Genomic DNA, 26770 nt, shown 5'->3' on the forward strand with positions numbered 1-26770 from the left:
GAGAAAATATCTACCACCATGATTTTTGATAAGGTAAAAGTAAAAAAGGGGGGCTTATACTGGATCAAAAATCAAGGGGGAGTGTTTTTTCTCTCTCTGCCCTTGTTGGTGTACAATCGGCCACCATATAAAAACTCCGAATATCAATAGCCTAATAATAACAACAACAACACTACAAGGCTCTGTTCACTTGTTTTCCCGGGAAAGGAAAAGAAAATGTTTCCCGGGAATCTGGCGTGGCATTAGGAAAAAAAATCAAGGGAATCTGTGCAGGAAAAACCATGACTCTTCTAGAACAAAGTTTCCTTTGTGCTGTAAAAGTCTTTTCCTCCTCACATTTAATTGAAATAAAGAACTTAAATACAAGAATAAAAGTAGCACCACATCCCAACCCACTAACCCTATTACTTAACACATAGGCAATAACTACCACCCATAACTTTAAAACACATACCCACAAATCTAAATGCAAATCCCTACAATAACTACCTTGCAACTTCTTCTTATACACCATAACATATACATAGCAAGAGGAGACAAACATTTGATTTGTCTAGAAGAATAATGGAATAGTGGTAAGTAGTGTTTAGTCGCATGACAATTCTCTCCAAGAGTAGTTTAAAAAGTATGGGTATCATTACTAAAAAAAAAAGAGAGTGAAGAGAAAGACAAGGAAGAGAGAAAGATAGAAAGCCAGGGCTTTTTTTATATTATTCTTCTACCAAAAATTTATCATTTTGGTAGAATTTGGTTGGAAGACGAGGAGATGGGACATTATTGCTACGTGGGCAAAAAAGAATAATGATGACTAGAACATATTAGGGAGTCATATGGAACCTCAATGTAATATTGGCGACCAAAGAAGGAATTAGCATTCATTGGCATTTTAAATTCTGCAACCAAGCATGAGTTTTTATATGGTGCCCGACCGTCAAGTACGGTCAAAACACGGTACCACCCTTGATATTTGATCCAACTACAGCCCACTTTTTAAGAAGCTGCTGTTGGATCAAATATAAGGGTGGTACTTTTGAGGTACCACTTTCACGGGACTTGACAGTCGAGCATCATATAATTTCTCACCAAACATATTGGATTGATTGTTATTGTTAAGATCTATCCGAGGATACTAGTTAGTAGTTACCCATTGTTTGTTGTACAAACATGTAAGATAAGGTTTATTCCAAAAGTCAATTTATCCGGGGCCGACAATGGGCGGATTCATATCAGATCCACCCACCATGTTCAGATCAGATCTGTTGAATCCTAACCTCTTGTTGAATCCAACCATCCATAAAACTTACCCTAATTAAGAGGCAATCCACGAAGGGGTATTATCCCTGAATACCTATCCTGCAATCAAACACCTCGAAACGATGCAAGATCTGAAAAAAAATCCATATGAGTGCTTTTCCCACCCAGAAAAACGAAATGACTAAAATATAGAACCCAAAAAGGAAAAGAGAAAATAGAAAACCATTATTTGCCTTCTTGTAATTTGACAATGAAATCTGTGATGAAACTTTCCAAGGTTGTTGCTGTTGGTCTGTCTGATACGTGTATCTAATTCTCTCTCTCATACGTGGTGCATTCAGCTTCAATCTTGCTTACAAAACCCAACAAACCCATTTTCCTTCTCCTTAACTTTAGTAAAATACTCTGTAATCTACCCCCCATTTTCTCCACGGCTTTTCACTGCAGATACAAGGAATTAAGAAGCTCTCAACAAACCCATTTTTTCATGCCTAAATCTATTACCTGTTGACTGGTGATCCTCATCTTCTGTAAGTTCTATGGATTAAATTAGAGAAGGCAGAGAAGTTGTGTGAGTATCCATGTTTTATTTGGTTTTCTATAGGGCCTTTCTTTATAGGTTATGGGTTGTTTAGATTTTGCTCTGTTTTGAGCTTTTGGCTATTGCCAACATTTGTAAATTCATTTAACATTGATTAAATCTGTTTTGTTCTTCTCTCAGTTTTATGGTTATTGAATGAGAGTTTGTAGAGCTCTGAATTTCTGTTGTATGCTTTTATTGTTTGTATTTTTTCTTCTTCTATTTTCCCTGATGATGTCTTTTGGTTTGCTGTTCAGTTACATGAAGATTTACTAATCTAAGAGAAGGCGAAAAAAGGACCAGGTGAGTCATATAATCTTATCCGACTTCTAGGACTTGTATTTTCTTCGTACCTTTTTTGGGGTACTTTTTTGTTATGTCTTTTTTGGGTACTGGGTGCAAGATGGAAATTGGTTATTTGATTTTTATTTTTTATTTTTTATTTTTTGAATGGTAAATTGCTTATTTGATTAAACACGGACTTCTTGCCAGTATGATGATTCCAAGCTAATCTGTTGGCATTTTTTTTTTGTTTCTTGGCTTGGTGTATTTATGTTTTGAAGAGATAAGCTTGGATTGAGGTAGATACGAACCAGATGCAATTAGGAGCGGAACATCCCAATACAAGACTGTCTTCCATTTCACTTATTTATTATTACATGCAATTATTCGTGGAACATTCCTCTTTGATCTTACCTTATCTGTATATACTTATTTTTTTTCTCTATAATTTCTCTATCTTTATCATAGCAAGTAAACTTGTTTCGCTCTTTTGAGTTCTCTATCTCTAAAGCTATTGCAACTACAATTGGTTACTTATTGCTATATTATACTTTATTGCAAGATTATTCCCTGAAAATTTTCTGATTCTAGCTGTTCCGTTGAATTTTTACGTTTATTTGCAACCACTACTTTAGGAGCCTCTCTAACGCAAGGGGGTGGGATTTGTATCCAGGACATGGATACATATGTTTACCCCATTAAACACATTGATGCCATGAGAAAATTGATTGTAGTTCAGAAAATAACTAACCAATAGAAGATGATAAGTGCCCAGCAACTACCTGTGCAGTTTTGCAAGTACTTGTGTTGTTGTGCAGGCATTGGTATATGGTAACATTTTTGGCATCTTTGGTTCAGACTGGTTTGGTTGACTTGCTGCTTTGGACATGTTCATGTCTCAAAAGAATGCTTGTTTTAGACTTTGGGATCCCGTCACTTCTTAATTATTCTTGATTTCCCATCTAGTAAGATCATGGGTTAGGAAATCAGCCAGTTCTATAATCACATGGAAATATGCATTTTACAATGGCTTATAGTTTCCAACACATCAAACTCGCTAGAGTAGAATAAAGTGGCAGGAAGGCTGGTAAGTTTTAGTGGTACCATTTGTCCTTCTTTTTGGGAACTCTTGATGAAGAGAAGGAAAACTGCAAAATATAGGCGCAACATCAACAAAAATTGCATGAGGATAACAAGAGCTAGATGGATAGAAAAGGAACACTTTTATTAGAAAAGCAACTGAGCTGTAGATCATGGACAGTTGTTAGTTGTTACAGAAAACACTTCATAGAGATCTACTCATATTGTGCACCCTACCACCTTATACATCCGAATATTTCACTCCGTCATTCCTCAAAAAGATGCCCTATACTCAATTATGATGTCAGAAATCCTGTCAAAGAACAAACTTTTAAGGATTTTGATCATATAAAAGAGGAATTTTCTAACAAAGCAAGGGCCAATGACATAGAAATCCAACCACCTTTCAGCATCAGCCAAAGAAAACAAAAATAAAGGGTAGCTGATGCAATAAGGGTGTGGTGAAAATTTATAAGGGTTACCACAAGTAACAAAGAAAAGAAACAAGACACTATGAACCTGGTGAAAACCAACTAGGGTGGTAGGGGAAAAAGGCACGATTGCAAAGGGACAGGGAAGATGAAACTAGCTCAGACACAATATTGACAACTTGAGGCACTGTAAGCAAGAAAGCAAGACATGTTTCAAAATTTTAACGGTGTTGCCCCTTTTGAACTGTGTTAATTGGACACTTGACACGTGTGTCAATTGTCTAGGTGTCCCAAGGTGTCTGACACCACAACCTCCAAAAATCTTGACACTGAGACAATTCTTTCCATGCAAAAAAAAAAATGAAAATGAAACAAAAAGAAAAGAAAAAATTAGGGAAAAATAATAAAAATTCATATGAACTAGTGAGCTGTGATGACATTTTGGAGAAAAAAGGACAATGGCGATGAGCCGATGTTCTTGTTTAATTGGATTGGAGGAATTCCAAGGAGTTCTTGTTATTTCAGTGATGGCAAGGGTTGGGTTTTGACAGAAGAAGAAAGAGCACCTAACAACATCTACATACAGAAAATGGAGAGGGAGAGGTTAGAGAAACTGAAGTTGAAGAGAGAGAAGGACCAAAAACCTTCTGAGAAAGAGAAATCAGAGAAGAAAGCTGAAGATGAAGAAGTGCAGAAAGGCTAATGCACCTGGGACTCTGGGAGTACTGATGGCACTTAATTTACATATGGCTTCTCCATGTCTGAACCCTTGGTTTTGTGCATAGAGGATATGTTGCTGACATATTTTGCTTCTTCAGTGATAATTTTGGTCTTAAGTATGCTAACATTAAAGGGTTTCAATGGCTAATCGCTAGCAGGCCGATGATTTCTCCAAAAAAAAAAAGAGTTGTGATATACTAATTATGATTTAAGGATTATCAAACAATTTAAGCTTCTAATTCAGTAATTTGAATATTTGAGCAATTTCTAAAATAAAATTTTAAACTAACAAATACAAGTAGTAACTACTAATAGATATTCTTAAGCAACTAATGTACTAACCTGGTCATTACTCAACATTCTGCACGCAATGGTGGTAATCAATGAACATTCACGGACAGTATATTAGATAACATCATAATTCATAACATATAATAACCCTCTGTTTTCTTTACTTCAGTTTTCAGAGGCGAAGTAGTAAGGCGAGGCGCTTATCCTCTTGAGGTGTTAGTCATAAAAGGTGAGGCTTGAGTAGTAAGCCTAATAATTTTTTTGAATTTTTATATAAAAATTACAAAATAAACTCAAGTCAACTCAACTCAACTCAACTAAGCTTTTGTCCCAAACTAGTTGGGGTCGGCTAATGAATCCTTTAGAAAATTTTCATGAAGAAGGTGAAAGGATCTACCTGGCTCAAATTGACTAAGTCTAATCCTGACACTAGTTAGGATAAATATTTAAAATTAAAGAAAAATAAACTTTTATGAGAAATATAAAAAATTACTAAAAATCTAGAAAAAATATATGCATCATTTCCAACCAATTATCATCATCCAACTACTAGTACACTAACAAAATAAAGTATCCAAATTGCATTTCCAAGTTACCAATATAGAGCTAGAGGCTAAAGAGATTACCAATTATCATTACCAACTTATCACCAATAGCTTCATTTTGATGATATAAAATCATCGAAAGCGATGACTTTTGACTCCGTTGAATAGTTGTAGAGAAATCACCAAAACAAGGTCTAGGAAAAAAAACACTCCATAAAGCCTTCAGGTCTTATACTAAGAAAAGAAGCAAAAAAAAATAAATGGCTTCAGGTTGTAAAAACGATGCCTAGTACACTAACAAAATAAAGTATCCAAATTGCATTTCCAAGTTACCAATATAGAACTAGAGGCTAAAGAGATTAACAATTATCATTACCAAGTTATCACCAATAGCTTCATTTTGATGATATAAAATCATCGAAAGCAATGACTTTTGACTCCGTTGAATAGTTGCAGAGAAATCACCAAAACAAGGTCTAGGAAAAAAAACACTCCATAAAGCCTTCAGGTCTTATACTAAGAAAAGAAGCAAAAAAAAATAAAATGGCTTTAGGTTGTAAAAACGATGCCTTGAAATTCCATGCCTATAAGGTCGACACCTTTCATCGAATGCATGTGCCTTATGTACGCCGTAAATCGTGTTATTTTGCCCTTTAATCCCTGAAGCTTACGCCTTTGGGGCATTACGTCTTTTTCCTGTGCCTTAAGGTGTTTCCGGTACACCTCACCTCAAGGTGCGCCTTAAGGCGTATGCCTCAAATGCCTACGAATAGACTGATTTGCATAAGCTACTTAACTCAACTCGACTCAACTAAGCCTTTGTCCCAAACTAGTTGGGTTCGGCTAATGAATCGTTTAGAAATTTTTTCATGAAGAAGAAGGTGAAAGGATCTACCTGGCTCAAATTGACTAAGTCTACTCCTGACACTACTAGTTGGGTTCGTCTACATGGATCATTTTCTTCCATTCTATCCTATCCAAGGTCATGTTCTCTGTAATGTTCCTAGCCCTCAAGTCTTTCCTCACTGTTTCTACCCAAGTTGTTTTCGGTCTGCCCCTACCTCTTTTTACTCTATCAACTTGGCACGAGTCACTTCTTCTCACTAGAGCATCCAAAGGCCTACGTTGGATATGCCCAAACCATCTTAAGCGGTGCTCTCTCTTCGTCTCCTCAAGTGGTGCCACCCTCACCTTTTTACAGATGTCTTCATTTTTAATTCGATCTAACATTGTGTGGCCGCACATCCATCTAAGCATTCGCATCTCTGTACGCTCATCTTATGCACATGCTACTTCTTGGTGGCCCAACATTCTGAGCCGTACAACATGGCTGGCCTCACAACTGTCTTATCAAACTTTCCCTTCAACTTGGTAGGTATTTAACGATCGCACAGAACTCCTGAAGCATGCTTCCACTTCAACCAACCTGCTCTTATTCTGTGGTTAACATCCTCTTCAATCAGACTATACTTTGTTTAAGTTAAAAAACGTATATTAAAAGAAACCCACTTCTTGAATAAAATTTTGTGTTATTAAGTTCAACTATATTTAAAAAAAAACCCTTTCCTTTAATAGGAAACTATATGACTTTGTTATTTCTTGTTAGACGTCTCATTAAAGTTTTTGGAATTTCTTGTTAGACACCTCATTAAAGTTTACACTTTGATTTTTAAGTGTCTAGAAGACACCTTTAAATGGAGTGTCATGTGACTTGACAGTTGACACATTGATGGCATCATCCCGACACTTGATTTGTAAGTGCCCATGAGTAGGAGTGCACCTTGGATCGGGTCTGGTTGAGCTTTCTTTAAAAACGAATTGGAATCAACCCGAACCCACCTTATTATAAGGTAAAAGCTCAACCCGAATTCCCAAAAACGACCTGAGCCCCCTTATCCACAAGTGTCGTGTCTGGAAGTGTCCAGGTGTCCAACACTTGAGCCAGCCCAAAAACTGAAGTGTCCACGTAATGCAGCTTGTGGGTAAGATTGTGCTTAGGATATACAAGGGAGGTAGGGAGTGGAACTAGGATCTAAGAACACCCTCGCATCTAGGCATCAGATTCCAGGAGGATTGAGACCAGCAGTGAAATGGCTGAAGTTTGGCCAAGGTATTGGAAAAAGTCTGCATCAACTCTTGAAGACCTGATTGTAGCCATCTGGTTAAAATTTGACGACTTCTAACCAGATTCTCTACAGCTAATAAGTTGGGTTTGGGTCAACTCTCAAAGAGAAAATACGTTTTACAATGGCTAACTAAGACATTGTCACATCACATTCTCCAACAAGTAAATGAAAATATAAGGATGGCTTGGTATTCAAGGGATTGCTTAATTTTTTTTATATAGTCAATTGATTACTGATTTATTTGTTTTTTTATACTTTCAAAGTGTCCAATGTTCTTGATTTCTTTTGTTTCTTATACATTCCTATTCTCGTGGTTTCACTATGATAATTGAGGAAAAGGAGCTAGTAGCGATATTTTAGTTAAGGGGCAAGCTCTGTCCCTCCTGTAATTTATATCTCTTGTGTTTTCCTTAATATAGTTTGTTATCTTTTCAAAACAAAAAAAAAAATTATAATTTGTAGCTCAACATACTAAGATTCCCACTTGAAAAAGCTACTAGAACTCAGTCAATCGGAATAAGTTTGGCTGGGAGATTGTTGTCTGGTGAGAAATGATCTGCAAGTTTTTCAATGAACTGGACTGATTCTGAAGTCGAGCCTGAGATTTTGTTGATTGGTTCTACCTCTGAGGCCCCCATGATCTGCTTTGTGTTGCATTTGGTCTAATTTGCTTTAGCTGTTAATTTCTAACCTTTGATTCCCATATTTGATATTCACTTATATTTGTGGCATTTTCCAGTCACATAGTTGGCTTGTATCCTTGCGATTTACTTTATTACTGGATAGCAATGGGAGGCATAGTTGGAAAGGCTGATTCAACTCCCAAGGCTTATGTACCTGAATCAAAGCTCGAGGCAAAGATGGTTGAAGCAATGCAGCGGAGGGCATCTGAAGGAACTGCCATGAAATCATTCAATAGCTTAATCCTGAAATTTCCAAAAATTGATGAGAGCTTAAGAACTTGCAAGTCCATCTTCGAACAATTTGGTAAGTTTTCCTGTTACGGTGTTCTCTTGGTTGTTAGTTTCAATTACTCAACAAATGATTAACTCTCACTACCCATCAGTAATTTCTTGTAGAAAGTCCCTTATTTAAAATGGATGGTTAATTTATTGAAAAATCAGTCTGTGAGGCAGGAACCGTACAAAGTATTAGACTGGTCTCAAATATGCATCGATATAGCTGTTAGGAAGTAGGAACAAACTTTATCTACTTTTTTTAGGATTTATATTCATTTCCTGTTTGCTAGTCATTTGGCTTGTGTCCTAGAGCTCTTTGGCGTCATGTGGATTTTCCTACAATCCTTTAAAGATCTCTTACAGAGGGTTGGTGTGCCAGGCACTTGGGAGAGAAAGGCTGCATCCTTTTGGTTGCTTGCTCCTTTTGCAGTTGTGTGGGCAATTTGGAAGGAAAGAACCCGGCATGTTTTTAATAATTCCTTCTCTACCCCGAACAGAGTTTTTGGGGAGATCAAAGGGTTTCCTTGCCGTTGGGCCATCATTAGAAGGGAATTTAGGGGCTACATCGTGCAAGACTTGTACAGAAATTGGAATGTGCCGATGCTGGATAGAGTGGCAAAGGTTAAAAAAAAAAAGGTTAGATGGAAACCTCCTGTCCTCAATTTCTTGAAACTTAACTTCGATGGTGCTGACAACAGCACCCGGGCCCAGCCGGTATCAGTGACGTGTTTAGGGACCACTGTGGGGACCCTTCTCGGATCTGATTTGGTGGAATGACTCCAATGAACCTGAAGCTTTGGTGCTGCTCTCCGGCCTTTGTCTGTTTGGTTATGATCTGCTCGGATCTCTTGAAATTGAAGGAGAATTCAGAAATATTGTTTCCTGGACGACAGGAAAGTTGATTGGTCCATAACGCATATCTAGAATAATTAATGAGATTAAGGAATCGTGCTTTTTTTTAAGCCTGGTTGTCTATATCCCCCACAACACTAATGAGTTGGCTGACTTTATTGCTAAAGGTGGAGTGGGGACTGGGGAGGGCGCCTTTATATGGGGGGCAATATCTGCCCCAACTGTAGTTTTTCTATATTCATTTGTTTTTTCTTTCGAATACATTTTTTTATTGTTCAGAAAAAGTGTATCAGCTATTTGATTTTAATATTGTTCACAACTATGAAGGTAAATCTTGCCACATATTAACATATTTATCCTTCAATATTTCATAACTGTACAGACATGCTACTATGCTAGCATGTTTTGTTTTACCATTCTCATGCCTGAAACATCAACATTATTTTAAATTTACTATTTTAAGCTTTTATGATATTTTATTTATTCATTTCTTGTAGCTTGTCTCATGGTATGGGACACCCATATCTGAGCCTTTGTCGAAAATACCAATTTGTATTTCTGTTCCCCATGTAAAAAAGACAAGAACACATACACTGGTGACGACTATATGAGACAAGGGAATGTAGATACAAATTTGTATTTTCGACAAAGGCACAGTTATGGGTGCCCCATACCATGAGAAGAGCTACAAGACATGTACAAATAAAATATCTTAAAGCTTAAAATAGCATCTATAAGACTAACATGTTCAAAATTATAGTTGCAAATATGTGACACAACTAACATGCAAAAGCATTATAGTTAATTTGAAGAGTGGCCTATGTTCGAACACTACAATTATTGTTACCTAGAGAAATATGCATGACGCATCTGAGTATGAGTTTCGGCATAGTAGCATGTCAGACACGGTACATTGGGTGGGCCTACACAGTTTTTAGAGTATCATAAGTGAATTGTTGGTTTTTCTCTTTATGTATACTCTTTTTAACACATATTTACTCACAACCTATTATTTTGCATGTTATTATGAGGTATGAAGTTATTGGGACTGGATTTTATATCTTACAATGACCACTGAAAGACACAACCAGGAGCTTCTTTTTCCTTCTTTTTTTTTTCGAGTGATAGCAAGAATATATTAATAAAAAGAATAGGCGACAGAGCTTGTCAACCCAAAGGATACAAGGAAAATACAAGAAAAGAAAAAGAAAAAGAATTACAAGTACAGGAACGGCTCAAGGAGGCAAGAAATCAAACCACAACAATGATTGCGTATCTACTCCTTCCCTAGCTAGACGATCTGCCACACTAATAGCCGATCTCCTTACATGATTGAAAGAGATAGAGGATCCTTCTATTCTATCCAAGATTTCATCAAAAAATTGAGCGAACCTCCAAGGAGGGACCAAAGATCCCCTAAGCCACCGAAACGTGTTTAGAGAGTCCCCTTCCACAATCACCTTATTAAGACACTCCTTGTCCAACCAAATAATACCTTGATGAATAGCTCTAACCTCAGCTTCATTAGCATCTACTCTTCCAATTGGCCCTGAGAACATCCAAATAACTTCCCCTCTATGATCTCTAAGAACACCTTCTATACCTCTCGGTCCTGGATTTCCTATACTAGAGCCATCAAAGTTCAGTTTTGTAAACGAGAGAGAGAGAGAGAGAGAGAGAGAGAGAGAGAGAGAGAGAGAGAGAGAGAGAGAGAGAGAGAGAGAGAGAGAGAGAGAGAGAGGAGTTGGCTGGCTGGCATACTTGAACAATAGGGGAATGATTTTCCACACTAAAGTTCCACACTAAAGCATATTTCCTTCCATCTTTCCCAAAGGTTAAATGCCGAAACAAAGCGGAAAAGGGGAAGGCTTTTCACCCAAGCTATAGTCATGGCTATGACTTTGAGGAAAAGATAATAAGAGGATTTGGCTACACCTTCAAAAACCCTTGCATTCCTTTCTTTCCAAATAACCCATAAGGAAGCTAAGAAACACAGAGACCGGAGCACTTTACCCTTTTTCTTCCATGGCACCAGTGACCAACCTTCAAGCACATCTGGAAGATTCGAAGGGAAGACCAAGCGATGCCAAACCTGGAAAGAATACCACGCCATATCTCCCTGGCTACTGAACAATGGATAAAAATATGGTCCACCGATTCCCCGGCCACTATGCAAAAAGCACAATGGTCAACTATCCACATAATTTGCCGATGCTTTGCTCTCCAAGGCCGCTATTCTTTTTCCTTTTTCTATTTGTTCTTCCTGTACTATGTTCTGATGCTTTTCTCTCCAAAGGATACATGCATTTAGTTTCTGTTGCCAATGCTCTCATGTTTTTCTCCTATTTGACTTTGGAGTTTGGTTATGGATGGGTATCTTGCCATCTGAGGATTGGAGATGTCCGACATGGTGACCTAGAAGATCCAAAATGCCAGGACATCTAATTTTTTGTGATGATATTATAAGTTACATTATTACTGCCTTTTTTGTTCTTTTCGATGGGTAAGGATGAAGTTTGAACCCCCGATCTCATAGCTGCACATTTGAGTGCATCATCACTGGTGCAAGTAAAACACAAGAGAAATGTATCCACTTAAGTACATCTGAATTAAAGCTATATAAATATGATATATAATTTGAAATACGAGAAAAACAAGATACATTATTTTTTGTCCAAATTCCCTTGTTGAATGTGTGTTCAGTGCAGCAATTTTGTAATTAAGTTGGGTGGCCTTGTTACATAGACTTTTCTTGAAATCATAATCTATTTCAGTCCAATCTAGGGGATGGAAATACCCTCCATTGCTATCTTGTCCTCCCCGTGTAATGTTTTAAGCATCTCATCCTAAAATATATGAATTATGAAGTAATGAAATGCTGCATGAGCATGGCGTAATGTTAGTTTTAGAGAAGTTCGGATTAGAAACACTCAGGTTCTATCTCATCTTTATTTTTTTTTTGGAAGAGATATTTTTCGTGTGGTTAGTTTCTGTTTAACCTAATTTGTAGCTCTCCCTTACAGATGAAGATTCAAATGGCACGATAGATCCGGAAGAACTAAAGCATTGCTTCCACAAACTGGAAATCTCTTTCTCAGAAGAGGAGATTAGTGATCTATTTGAGGCATGTGATATCAGCGAGAGCATGGGTATGAAATTTAATGAATTCATTGTTCTCCTCTGCCTTGTATATCTTCTCAAAGATGATCCAACTGCCCTTCAAGCCGTATCCTAAACCAAATCTCGGTTTCTTATATTCTTTTCGTTTCTGTTTGTCCCTATTTATCATTCTGTTTCAACATAGCTTTCTTCACATTCCATCATATGAGTATCTTCTTTTTCCTTCTCGTATTTTTAGCAGGAAAAAAATCTCTATATAGATTTTAATGCATTTCTTTTTATCAATATAGATTGTTTATATTATGCATGTATAGACTAATATTCTTTTTCTTCTTTTGAGTGATAGGAATAATCTGTCCTATAAACTTATATTCAACTTACCTTTGGATGCTATGATATATCTGTATAGGCATGCCAATATAGGGGTTGTCCAAGGATTCTTTGAGATATCCTGTTCCCATGTCTGACAGACGAGGCATTGTCTCTGTTGCGTAGGTACAGATATATTTTTCGGTATTAGCTCTATCATACTGTTTATGGACCTATCAGCATGTTGGGTTGCCAGTGTCACCATGTTTGACACAAATGTGCCATTTTTTTTTTATTTTTTTTTTAAAGGACAAATGTGCCACTATGTCACATGAGTTTCTTGTCAAGACCTAGACATATCTTGTTTTCTCAGAAATAAAGCTCTTGAACTTATTGCAAGAAAATCCAATATATTGACGTGAGATCTCCCATATGAACAAACCTATATAACAATGGCAACTTCTGTGTTTCTTTTTGGTCGAATCTACATATTTTTATGAAAACATAAATTTTGTATCTTGTGAATAACTCTTGTTGATTTCCAGGATTTTAAAACTATAGGGATGTATTTCTCATTTCTTGAATATGGAGCAACATATTGGTCAGTCTCCCGTTTAGCTTGTTTTCTGTTCAATTATTCCATCTGTTGTGACAATAGGCACTGGAAGGAAACCTATGTCGTTGTCAAAAGTGGCAAGTTCTAGAAAACCTGACAGTATGTTAATACCGAAGATTCAGTATTGTATAAGTTCATAAAAGCATGATATACAGAATAAGACGTATGAATAGAATGTGATTATTATATTTAAAAAAAAACAGCAAGAAAAGATAACTTTATTCTCTCTGACATGTGCAAACGTGTGTAGGACATGGATGTTTTTTATAAGATGGCTTGTCTTTGCAATGTAGACTGAAACATAAGAAACTTTTAAAATTGTGTGTTTCCATGACCAAATTACTAGAAATCGCGGATGGGATTACCAAATCTTGAGGCAACATTTGAAACATTGGTTGATGCGTTTGCGTTTCTGGACAAGAATAAAGATGGGCATGTTAGCAAGAATGAGATGGTTCAGGCCATAAATGAGACAACTTCTGGTGAACGCTCTTCTGGACGCATTGCCATGAAAAGATTCGGTACGGTTTTTATCCTTCCCCTTCACCTAGTCTCAGCACATGCACGCGCGCACACACACACGCATATTGTTTGTTCATTGCTTTACCAACTTTTTCAAATCAACCCCCTTTTCCCCTTAAATTACCACAACAAGATTGTCTGTGAAGATATAAATTCTATGTAACAGTAACACTCCATTTTTGAAGAAATTGCCCTATTGGACACATGTTTATGACAAGTTTGGTGTATTTTTTTCTTGTTTAATTCACACACACACACACACACACACACACACACACACACACATATATATATATATATATATATATATAGAGAGAGAGAGAGAGAGAGAGAGAGAGAGAGTAAATGGTTTCTACGCTCGAGCGCAGATAAGCTTATTTGCGCTCGAGTGCAAAAACAGTGGTGGGCCCACATTGTTTGGGGGATCCAAAGCATTCATTTGGAAGGCCCTTTCATGGATAGGGTGTCCACAAAAAATCGGCTCCATTGGATCATCTTAGGGTGTCCATTTGTGGGGTGAAAAAATGGGCAGATTAGTGGGCAAACAGTATCTGTCCATTTTCACCCCCACAAATGGACACCCTATGATGATCCAATGCATCTGATTTTTGGTACACACCCCATCCATGATGGGGCCTTTCAAATGAATGCTTAGGATCACCCCAACAATGTGGCCCCACCCTTGTTTCCTGCACTCGAGCGCAGGAACCCTTTTCTCATATATATATATATATATATATTATATGGTGTAAGACCTTACAACAATACGGTAGGGGTACCGCCCTTGATATTTGATCCAACAGCAACTCACTTTTTGAGGAGCTGCTGTTGGATCAAATGTCAAGGGTGGTACTTTCACCGTACAAAGGCCTTATTGTTGTAAGGCCTTACACCATATAATTTCTCATATATATATATATATATATATATATATATATATATATATATATAGAGAGAGAGAGAGAGAGAGAGAGAGAGAGAGAGAAGGGTTCCTGCGCAGGTAGCTTATCTGCGGTCGAGTGCTGGAAACAGGGGTGGGGCCACATTGGGGGAAGCATTCATTTGACAGGCCCCATCATGGATGGGGGGTGTACCAAAAATCAGCTCCATTGGACCACCTTAGCGTGTCCATTTGTGGGGGAGAAAATGGACAGAAACTGTTTGTCCACAAATCTGCCCATTTTTCACCCCACAAATGGACACCCTATGGTGATCCAATGGAGCTGATTTTTGCTGGACATCAAATGAATGCTTTGGATACCCCCCCCCCCCCCCCCCCCCCCACCCCAATGTGGCCCACCCCTGTTTCGGCACTCGAGCGCAGAAACCCTTTTCTCATATATATATATATGAGGAAAGTGAAGCTACACACTCGTGTAGCTAATTTAGCTACACCGACGGCTTAAAATACAGTGGGCCCACATTGTTTGGATGATCCAAACCATTCATTTGATAGGCTCTCACATTGATAAGGTGTGCCCAAAAAATCAGCTCCATAGGTTCATCCCAACCCTTCAAACTGTGGAGGCAAAAATGGACAGATTTTTGAAGGTACACATTCATTTTACCTCCACAAATCGTAGGGTTGGGATGATCCTATGGAGCTGATTTTTTGTGGACACCCTATCTATGTGAGGGCCAATCAAATGAATGGTTTGGATCACCCAAACAATATGCCCTCCACTGTATTTTAAGCTAGTGTGTAGATAACTTATCTACACTTGTGTGTAGAAACCGTTTTCTATATATATATATATATATATATATATATATATATATATATATATATATATAAATAAATAAATAAATATATATATATATATATATATATATATATATATATATATTTATAGAGAGAGAGAGAGAGAGTCCATTTCTCTTTCTCAACCTTAACATGTCTCTCTTCCAGCTTTCTCATCAAAAGAGAAAAAGAAAGATGCGCTTACTCTTACAATTTTTTCTATACTATGTACTAGGGAGCCGAAATCTGCACTCCCTTGTTTGGATATCGGCAGTCCTATCTTTAGTTTTTACTTCTAATTGGCTGGTATAATTCCCAACAAGCTACCAACAATCATGAGAAGTTTAAACTAAAACAGAGGCTGCCATATCAAAACAATGCTTGCATATAGATGGATGTGTCGCTCTGGGTATTTTTAACTTCATTACCATGCCTAAAGCGTCTCATATGTCGGCATCTAAGTACATAGGTTAGCATTATTAACTTATTGGATGCTTCCGACAGAACTTTTCTTCCTCAGCACTATTTGCTATATCAGAAGCATTTAATGCTATTTTGGCCTTCATAGATCGAGTTACTAATGCTCAAGAACTCAACTGACGCTAACTTGGCCAGACCACTTGGTTTGGCTGAGATCTGAGCACTGAGTCAAAACTCCACATTGTGGAATAGCATAACCAAGCTGAATTCAGAAATTTATTGTCCATTTCAAAAAGGTATCAGTCTTATGGGACCTCCATTTCCCAGAAATGCTGTGGGTTTTCATAATGCACTGTTCTGCTGCAAGTGTGATAGTCAACCATGACCTGTAGAATCTACCTGTTCCTTTAGGGAAATGGATGTATCTTGAAAATCCTATTCTTCTTGTTCAGTTTACAAGGGTCGCTATGTTTGAAAGTAATAGTGTTGATAATGGTCCATGTCCCTCATTTTAAATCTCTTGGGTCGTTCTTCTTGTGCAGAAGAGATGGACTGGGACAGAAATGGAATGGTGACCTTCAAGGAGTTTCTTTTTGCTTTTACCCGTTGGATTGGGATCGATGATGTCGAAGACGACTGAATTCCTGATTGGTACTGCTTTCTTTCCGTCTTCTGTCCATCTCTGTCTCTGATCTTAGTGATGCAGGGAAAGCTTACGGAGCAAGAAAATTTAATGTGAGGTTTGTTCTCCTTTTCTAATAATGGCAAGTAGATATTTAAACATTTGAAGCCAGACCATCGATCCCCCTTGTTGGGTTTGCAAATTCTCATGTAAAGTTTCTGGTGTGACTTGAGAACTCTTCAATTCTAATAAGAAATGAGCTTCTTTTTTAGTTTTAGCTGCAGTTCTAAATTACTCCATGAACTTTCAATTGTTTTTTGGTCTCTATATCCCCACCCCTTGGGTTGCAAATTAGTTATCATGGTTATACCTGTTTAAGATGTGCTAGCATGATGCCCAATGAGACACCACTAGGGCCGGAGCAGCCACTCCGCATGCTGGGTGCATGGTCTGCAGTCCGACCAAACACGCGCACAGGGAGTCGCAGTACCAGTCCTGACGCAAGTCAATCAAAAGCTCCTTTGGCTCAGCCAAGTTAATGAAAAATGGATGACTCCGGCTAAGTTCTCATCCCGAGTCTGAGTTTTTAAACACTGGTTCATACCATTTATTCTGAAAACACCAAATTTGCAAGCCTACATGAGTATGATCCAGCAGTCTCTAATGGATTTTTTTTGTTAGGTGTGCTGGGATCGAACCCCCTGATAGTCTCTAATGGATTGCGAATTTACAACTCTTTTATTACTAAAATTTAATCCTGAAATATCTTCCATTTCTGTCAAACTCTCTCCTTTCATTAGATTACAATTAGCATTTGCCCATATGATAAAGAGAGATGGATAAAGGGGTCGTTCTGATGAAGGAAATTTGATGCATGATTTTCCCTAGTGAAACGAATCGTTATCATTATTGGAGTCGTCCCAAATCTCCGGTCTTCCCCAAAACAAAAGAAACATAGGGATGGAATTCTTTTTAGGCAGCATTTCCCTTCGTTTCTGATCTTCAATTTTCACGATTTACTGGTCACTGCTCGTCCATGTGTTCATGCACAGAGGTGAGCACGAGCCAATAAATGAAGGAGAACGTTAAATACTCATTTCTTTGAACTAAATGTCTTCTGATATAACAAGAAGGAAAGGCAAACAGACAGTAGAAAATAATAATTAAAAAAAAAAAAAAACCTCAAAGTAGAGTGATCATGCATGCATGCGCCCACATGGAAACATTTCCGATCCATTCTTTATCCAAGATATGAAACCCAAACCCGACCTTTACTTGATTATTGGATGTGTAAGCATCATAGCTGGCCTCGCATACACATGGCCTATGCTCAGCTGTCTCTTGACAGTCCTCTCACCTCCAGGGCTCTTGGCAGGGGATGTGGTGCGATGGCCAGAATCCGGTTTCAGGTGCTCATGATGCGAAGAGAACAATTTGTCACATGAGAGGCTCTTGGCACCAGGTTCCTTGGCCATCTTGTCTTGGAGGGGAGAGTGTGAGGTTGGTGTTGGGGTTGAGGCGGGGGTCTTCTTGTCAGATTCTGGGCAATGCTCACCCAATATTGGAGCCGGGATCCCTGAACCAGAGCCATCTTGTTCTTCGATGATCTTCAGATACTTGCATTGGGCTTCTATGCGTAGCTGTAGCTGCCTTTGTACCTGTTGGTAAGAAATTTTGAAAATCCAAATGTTACGTATCTTGGTCGTCTTTTGCTTTCCTACTATGAAGCACAGAGAGCGTATTTGATGAGATAGAAAGAATAATTGTTATGAGATTACTGAGGTAGATTAACACTTGTTGGTGATAAACAACAAAACAGCGGGTAGAACAAGAGAAACAACAGAAGAGATAGTAGACAAGTAGTATTCAAAGTATCACATTGATATTTTCAACCACTAAGAACAACGAAAAATCACTACGAAAGGGCACTAAACAAATTGAAGCGGGCGAACAACAAAAGGGAGGACCAGAGGAGTAGTATTCCTCGCAATCATGGTATAAGATGGTTTGACACACTTGGTAAGACTAAAGTTCTTTGTAGGGAAGCAGGAGAAAAAAAACTGATTGACACTCTCCCATTTGATTTGCTGTGAGTTGATATGCCATATACCACTTTTTTCTATTTTTGCCCATGCAAGTAAGCACTATGGTTTAAAATTTTAGATTGAAAAAATCTGCTTTATCATATTTCCTATGTTTTGCTATATTCGTGTACCATTCACGTAATTGTGATGTATTCCAAGCAATTTGACGATACTAATCTATATTCGTGTTTTTAGGAAATGAAACTTATACAATAGTATTTCAGTTCTATCATATAACTGCAAGGTCAAATGGGTGTTGCCTAAGTATGAATCTTGCTCATAAGATGTCTTTGTCAGCAGTTTTCTCATTTTGGATATTATCTCTTATCGTCACGAGTCTTGAGGTTGTACTTTAGGACCAGAGTTAGAATCCGAAGCGCTATGAAAAATGTATATTTCAAAATTACTGGTATTATTTTTAAGTAGTAATATGAATTATGCATCTGAAAATAACACGAGTAGAGGGAAAGCTTACCTCTAATTGTTCATGCAGCCGCTTTTGCACCTCCATTTGTAGGTTCAGTGCTTCCGTAATTTGCATCCCACTAGCAAAACAAATAACCGTGCTAGATCAGATCAAATGAATAATCAAATGTTACATAAACACCTGAACCTTGAAAAATACAAGGCGGAAGCATTGAAACGAAACCAGTTCAATGTGTCTGAGAAAAACCAAAAGTGGTGAAAGACAAGTGTTTCTCAGAGGCCTAAAATAGACTGTAAAATCAAAGAAATTCAGAAACCATCAACAAAACTATTTACTAGTTAATTTCTAGCATGTTTAATTTGACCATAGCTGTGTCATCTCACAGATATCAAAATGTACATTTAGGCGAGCAGAAAAGAGAGGGTAGTCTCATCATCAACTTGTAGTAACTTATAAAACTAAGACATGGACATGTATTGGGCTCAGACAGAAATGGTTGTCAGGCGTCAGGGCAGGGCAATCTTGGGAGACCTACCCAACACATGAACATGTAAAATAGATCTTTTCTGTAAATGTTTGCTTATAAAGTCATAAAAAATATCCAATTAATAAAAGTTCATTGAAAATATATAAACTGCATATTCAATCGCAAAAATACAAAGAAGGAAAAACAAAAGACGAACATGTTTTTCCTTAAAATGTCAATTTCTGTCAGACAGGCAAATGGGACAGATATATTACCATGACACCAATGTTTCTGTATTCAAATTGACCAAGGCATAAGGCCATCTTTGGTAACCAGAGTGACGGGGCAGGGATAGTAGGAGAGAGTAGTTTTTTTCCAGTTTTTCAGTCCCATCTCATTCTTTCTCTCTCATGCTAGGTAAACAGAGATTCCATGAAAAGTTTTTCTTGGTTGCTAAACTTGGCCTATGCACCTCTGTGAACTATTATCATAGTTGGGTTTCAGTTAGACAGACAAAAAATAGAAATCTTTACTCACGAAGTGCCATCCAAGTCTGTACACAATTCAGCCGATTCTGCCTTGTCACTCTTTGACCCTACATACATAAAAACATTATTACATTGATTCCAGTAGAAGTGAAGTGCCTATCTACATAGTGGCAGCATCACTCAATAAAAGTATAAATTAGCTCACTAATTTAATTATTTGGGAGACATTCATATTCCCCTACCATCAGATGTAGACTCGGGAAGGTATTTTGCAAGCCGATATTTCTGGACGCATCACAACAATGGAGTCATAAAGATATACAACAGAACAAAATGACAATAACATCTCAAAGGGAAACTCAGATTAGTTTGGAGTACCTGCAAGTGACTTTTGACATGGTATATGGTCAAACCTTGTACACCCATGACTCTGAGGACACCTTTGGGAGTAGCTCCTGCAAGAGAGGAAGAACTGACATGAACATGCATATACACAAGGTGTTTAGAAAACTAAAAGTCAACTTGGACTTCATGAGGACTAAGTCCGAGTCATCATGAAACTTGGTCAAGTACAAATTTTGTTCTCAAAATTTAAAAGCTTTGCGATGTAGTCTGAATATAAAACTTTTCAGGTACTCAACCAAGTTTCAAAGCAGTATTGTTTTTTATTTATTTAAGATAAACCAAGTCAAAGCTGAGTAACTCGGAAAGTCTTTTGAGTGCTTGGTTGTGTTTCTAAACTACGGTAACAAATACTAGATATACAGGATCATCGTGATATGAAGAGAATGATCTCAATGTTTTCAAGATTTCTATGTTTTTTTTTTTTGAAACAAAACTCAAAACAAGAATGTAACCAACTTCCCCTTTATATGGAAGAACTCAGTATACAATGTCAGTCACTTGTTATAAATAAATATTGCAGTCTACAAATAGGGTATGATGATTAAGAGAATTTTAATTCAGAAAAGACAGTCTATTTTCAAACATTTATTGTGAACTTTAGCCTGCCTGTTGAAGATGCTTCTCAGAAGCAATAAAATGTCTCTTTTGAATCAATTTTCATCATTTTGCAGTTTTACAAGTATCCAATTAAAAGGTTTAGTTGGTTTTGAAATTGATCATATTTAGGAAATAGTTGGATGTGGTAACTGTTTCATGCATTGGAATCTCGACATTTCCAAAAAAAAACAATGGGGTTTTTGTTAATCAAGTGTAAAATTCATTCTCTTTTTTCACATTGTTCATAATTTTCCAACAAGTTCAACTTGGCATGGTCATGATCAAAGTTCTCACTATCGGGTCCACCCAGTTGTGCCACCGCATCCACAAAGCACTCATGAAGCTCATGTGTCCACCGCAACCGCTGTCTTGATGCCAAATTAGGGTTATTGATATTGCTCCGTCCATTGTTTGCACCCATACTGTCTGGATAGCTACCCAATTGCTGACCACAAACCAAATTGTTACTGGAGACTGTCTTTGGGTGATACATTTATCATTACCTATGAACATAATAATCATAAAGGAAGAAAATGTCACGATATAGTTATCACATGCATTATCAAAAGTGTTAAAAGTATAAAAGATAAATAACGCCTTTCTCCAACAGCTTAAGCTTTTGGAGAAGTTGGTAAGTTAACATGGTATTAGAGCCAAAGGTCTCGAGTTCAAACCTCCCGGATAGCAAAAATCCACATGCGATGGTCGGCCCAAAGTGGGACCACACGTGCCACATGTTTGCCAAGTGGGCCACACGTGCGGGGGAGTGTTAAAAGTATAAAAGATAAATAACACCTTTCTCCAACAGCTTAAGCTTTTGGAGAAGTTGGTAAGTTAACAAAAAGAAAATGGTTCAGCCCATGTTGTCATCCAAAAAAAAATATGAAAAGTAAAATAAACAAATGACAAAACTTGGTCTGTACAACTCAACTCAACTTAACTAAGCCTTTGTCCCAAACTAGTTGGGGTTGGCTAATGAATCCTTTTGAAAATTTTCATGAAGAATGTGAAAGGATCTACCCGGCTAAAATTGACTAAGTCTAGTTGGGTTCGTCTACATGGATCATTTTCTTCCATTCTATCCTATCCAAGGTCATGTTCTTTGTTATGTTCCTAGCCCTCAACTCTTTCCTCAATGTTTCTACCCAAGTTGTTTCGGTCTGCCCCTACCTCTTTTTACTCCATCAACTTGGCACGAGTCACTTCTTCTCACTGGAGCATCCAAAGGCTTACGTTGGATATGCCCAAACCATCTTAAGCGGTGCTCTCTCATCTTCTCCACAATTGGTGCCGCCCCCACCTTTTTACGGATGTTTTCATTTTTAATCCTATAGAAAACTTGGTCTGTAGATATTGAATAATTAATGTGGACTTGGTGTCTTTAGATATCTGAGTTAAACACGAATTCAGCTTTCATGAGACCTTTAAGATTGTAATGCATGATCCAACCTTGTAAAAAGAAGGTACAGTAGTTCATAGGTGACAAGATGATAGGTAAGTGATTTATTAAGATGTAACACGACCATGTACTGTACCAAATTATATAGACTGCTCTCCTTTATTCCCTTTTGTTCGACATTATTTAAAGAGTGGAAAAATCAAAGAACAAAAGATAAGAGATTAGTAGAGATTTAAAAGAGAAGGGCAGGGTTAAATCATATCAACTTGGAGCATGTAAATTATGCATTTAAGTTCACATTGAGACCCCTCCCACGAGAATGGAGCATACTGTTAAATTTCATCACACAGATAGATAAAGGTCAAGGTTAGCAAGAAAACATAAGATGAATGAATGGATAAGGTAAAGATCTTCTGCACATGTTTCCAGAGATATGCACATATTCGTCAACTGCAAGCAACTTTTAATTCTCCATTGGAAAGTTGACCGATGGACAAAGAAGCACAAGATTCTCTAGTTTGAGGAGGAACATCAAAACCGTCTTGAACATCAAAAGCATTCAAACATAGCCACTCTAGTTGAAAAATTGGCACCCTATGAGTTGTAGTTTTGTAGTTCTTACATTAACCTCATTAATATCCTATGATACGGTTACATCCATGATCTGTTTCTATGTCAACAAGTCCTCGCCTTTATAGAAAGGAGCTGCCAGCTGTTTGAGGAGGCCTCCCTTCTCTTCGGTGCAACTCAATGGACTGCATAGCACAGACCGTACAGCACTACCAATCAACTTTGTCTTTTAAAATTCCTGTAACCTTCTTAGGAGAATGTTCCCTAAAGGCAACCATCTCTGGATGATAGGCTTATAGAGGGAATTCAATGAATCAATCCTCCAAATTCATCTAGAGTTTACCCATTAAGACCCATCTAATACATGCTCTTTGAAGAGAATTGTACAGCAGCATGACATCCATAGATTTAAGCAATGCTCATTTACTAGACAAGCAACAATGAGATCCCAATCGCATTGTCCTGTGAAGAGGCCATTCAATAGATGTCAATATTCTAGGACACTTATGAAATGGTAGTTCCACATTGGAGAAGCAGTGGACCAGGAAGTGGAATGTACAATTGTTCATAGTCCGTGCCAGAAAATGCATCTAGAGAGAAACTGAAATAGGCCTTCATATACTTGTTCTATGTGAAGTTGTGAACATAACATTATGTGCAACCAAACCATTAGTCACTGTCTAGGAGTCAAGAAGAAGCTCAACAAACAGTGCCCCTGGGCTGGTCTATTACGAATCCGGAATAGAGGAGCCCATTTAGAAAAAGCGGCAAGAAGCAATATCAAGTTTTTGACCTTCTAAAGTTCATTGGTGTCACATCTTCCAGCCATTGCCTTCAGATATGTACTCATAACACAACAAGCAATGACATTTCATCCAAGATCTAATCCTGGGTCAACTCCACCCTAAATAAATGTAGAAAACCATAGCTACAATAATTTCCATGAGAGTCGCTACACCTTCATCTAATTGCATAAAGTCGGCAGTTTCTCTGAAAGCCAAAAGGGCCCAACAACAATAAAATCAGGCAACCACAGGGACTCATAACAGGGAGTTCTGATTCGAAGGACACCAAAACTACCAGCTAAAGGTCTAAAGAATCTGTGGAATGATTTGATACAAAGGAAATGATTTAACAAATGTCCTTTGCACTACAAGCCATGAGTACATGTAAAACAACAGCCCTAAAAAGACTGATCACGTTCATAAACACAATGGCAAAGCTGCATAGGTAGAGAAACGAAGCAGAAATTAGATATAAGATCACAGTGCCATATCAGCAGTCTTCAAAACACAGCATACCACAAGAATGGAAACCCTGCTTTCTTGTTTAATGATTAGAACCCTGCTGTTTAACAAATAGTAGGCAGAATTCACAACAAATAAGGCACCAAAGAAAGAAAATGTAGCCTGACTGCCTAAAGATCATCACTCCACACTAAGAACATAAAACTTGGGAAATGATATTGGCACTACTTTGTTTTCATAATGGGATACCTCTCTAATTAGATATCAAAGGATGCTACAATTCTAAAAAAAAAAAGAAAAAAAAGAAAAAAACTGTCAACAGCCAATCATAAAAGGTTTTAAAGTGAGGGTGCCAATATCAAAAGAAGGTTATTCATAAAGAAACATCTAAACCCTAAGATGGAGGCAGGTGCAAGTTTCAGCAAGGTATTACTGGTGGTGGTCCCTTTATATATATATATATATGGAAAGATAGAGTACTTAAATGGAGGACGGCTATATATCCAGAGTTGCCTACTTTTTAAATTTAATTTAATGCTGTCATGGGTTTTGCTCTTTTAATGGAAAGACATTGAGAGGTGAGCTTTAAAAGTCGGATTTTTTCCCAGTTCATGAATGCAAATTTGAGGGCTCCAATCAATCATAACCATTTCACAAATGAAAGAAAACCATTTGCTTAAAAATCTAAAGTTGCAAAAATAGGGGGAAGGAAAAGCAACCCTAAAAGGATTGATTTTTCCACATTTCCACCGAACAGAAACAAAACCCATGATACTAAATGAAGAAAATCAGAGGGCAAGAAAGAAAAACAGTAGAAAAGAAGATTAGAGGGCAAGAAGAAGAAATACCCAGATCCCGCGAAAATCCTCGAAACTTTGACCAGGTCGCACAAGATAACATGAATTCCAGGCAGGGCCAGGGGTTCTGGTGAAGGGACAGGTGAGATTGAGTAGGAAGAGAACGTTTTATTTTTCTTAGCTGTCTCTGAAATTTGTCTGAAATATTTACATGAAATTCAACAGGCGGCTAATCATAGGGGCATTCACGCGATAAAACATGAGTTTCTCTCGCGGTCAGCATGGGTCCCGGTCAGAAAAACATTTCGACCGTTAGCGACATTAATTTATGGCCTTCTCGTCTTTTAAACTGATTTATTGATTTAACTAAAACCCCTGATCGTGAAATGACAAAAATACCCATTGTTTTCTGCAGCCCTCTATAAAACACCACATGCATGTTGTTTGACTCATCCTACCCATTCATTCTATAGGACCTCACATAGATAGGGTGTCCCTAAGAAACCACCTCCATACCATAATCCTAACCATTCGATTTATAGGAGTTTAATTTGCAGCCATCCATTTGGAAACCTCCACTAATCATAACCCTAACCATAACCCATAACCCTAACCCTAACCATAACCCTAATCCTACCTATAACCTACATAACCAATGGGTTGGATGAGTCAACCAACTATGGGAAATGGGGAATCTAGAGGGCAGCTCACGGTGAGCGATACCTCAGAAACTTTTTTCCCATATATGTATATATGTATGTATATATGTGTGTATATATATATGAGAAAACGGTTCCTACACATATGTGTAGATAAGTTATCTACACACTAGCTTAAAATACAGTGGGGGCCACATTATTTGGGTGATCCAAACCATTCATTTTTAAGGCCCTCACATAGATAGGGTGTCCACAAAAAATCAGATCCATAGGATCATCCTAACCATTCGAACTGTGGAGACAAAAAAATGGACTAATTTGTGAATGTTTAAAGACATCCATTTTACCTCCACAAATCGTAGGGTTGGGATGATCCTATGGATCTAATTTTTTGTAGACACCCTATCTATGTGAGGGCCTTTAAAATGGATGGCTTGGATCACCCAAACAATGTGGGCCCCCACTGTATTTTAAGCTAGTGTGTAGAGAACTCTCTACACATATGTGTAGGAACCGTTTTCTATATATATATATATATATATATATATATATATATATGAGAGAACATTTCCTACACACTTGTGTAGGTAAGTTACTTAAACACTAGCTTAAAATACAGTGGGGGCCCACATTGTTTGGGTGATCCAAACAATTCATTTGAATGGTCCTCACATAGATAGGGTGTTCACAAAAAATCAGATCCATAGGATCATCCTAACCATTCAGACTATGGAGGCAAAAAATGGACTAATTTGTGAAGGTTTATACACGTCCATTTTACCTCCACAAATCGTAGGGTTGGGATGATCCTATGGATCTGATTTTTTGTGGACACCCTATCTATGTGAGGACCATCCAAATGAATTGTTTGGATCACCCAAACAATGTGGGCCCCACTGTATTTTAAGCTAAATGTTATATATATATATATATATATATATATATATGTGTGTGTGTGTGTGTGTGTGTGTGTGTGTGTGTGTATGAGGAAAAGGAGTGTGTGGTCGACCGCACCAAGCTTAGGTGCGGTCGAGGGCCCCAAACTCATGTGAGCCTACTTTGTTAGGATGATCCAAAGCATTCACTTGAAAGGCCCTTACATAGATGGGGTATGTGTAAAAAATCAGCTTCATAGGATCATCCTAACCCATCCAAAAGTGG

At 37.7% G+C, this 26770-nt stretch overlaps 2 protein-coding genes across 4 annotated transcripts; one reads left to right on the plus strand and one right to left on the minus strand.

Annotated features, from left to right (window-relative positions):
- Positions 1 to 1339: 1339 nt before the first annotated feature.
- On the plus strand, positions 1340 to 16747 carry LOC143879163 (putative calcium-binding protein CML21). Of its 2 annotated transcripts, none has more exons than XM_077381368.1 (6): positions 1340 to 1825; positions 2092 to 2137; positions 8049 to 8296; positions 12144 to 12346; positions 13512 to 13686; positions 16391 to 16747. In XM_077381368.1, the coding sequence occupies exons 3-6, from the start codon at positions 8098 to 8100 to the stop codon at positions 16486 to 16488; spliced, it is 675 nt and encodes a 224-aa protein (XP_077237483.1). In that variant the 5' UTR covers positions 1340 to 1825; positions 2092 to 2137; positions 8049 to 8097; the 3' UTR covers positions 16489 to 16747. The 2 variants fall into 2 exon arrangements, with proteins under 2 accessions (XP_077237483.1, XP_077237482.1); XM_077381367.1 differs by having other exon boundaries at positions 1340 to 1784.
- Positions 16748 to 17543: 796 nt separating this feature from the next.
- On the minus strand, positions 17544 to 25263 carry LOC143879162 (myb family transcription factor PHL7-like). Of its 2 annotated transcripts, XM_077381365.1 has the most exons (7): positions 25002 to 25259; positions 21232 to 21440; positions 20314 to 20390; positions 20178 to 20220; positions 19985 to 20042; positions 19030 to 19099; positions 17544 to 18128 (listed from the first exon to the last, which is right to left on the minus strand). In XM_077381365.1, the coding sequence occupies exons 2-7, from the start codon at positions 21428 to 21430 to the stop codon at positions 17742 to 17744; spliced, it is 834 nt and encodes a 277-aa protein (XP_077237480.1). In that variant the 5' UTR covers positions 21431 to 21440; positions 25002 to 25259; the 3' UTR covers positions 17544 to 17741. The 2 variants fall into 2 exon arrangements, with proteins under 2 accessions (XP_077237480.1, XP_077237481.1); XM_077381366.1 differs by lacking the exon at positions 21232 to 21440 and having other exon boundaries at positions 25002 to 25263.
- Between the last annotated feature and the right edge of the window lie 1507 nt (positions 25264 to 26770).

Source organism: Tasmannia lanceolata, unplaced genomic scaffold (assembly GCF_043159265.1).
Source record: "Tasmannia lanceolata isolate RefF3 unplaced genomic scaffold, GAP_Taslan_0.1 ptg000006l, whole genome shotgun sequence".
Lineage (NCBI taxonomy): Eukaryota > Viridiplantae > Streptophyta > Magnoliopsida > Canellales > Winteraceae > Tasmannia > Tasmannia lanceolata.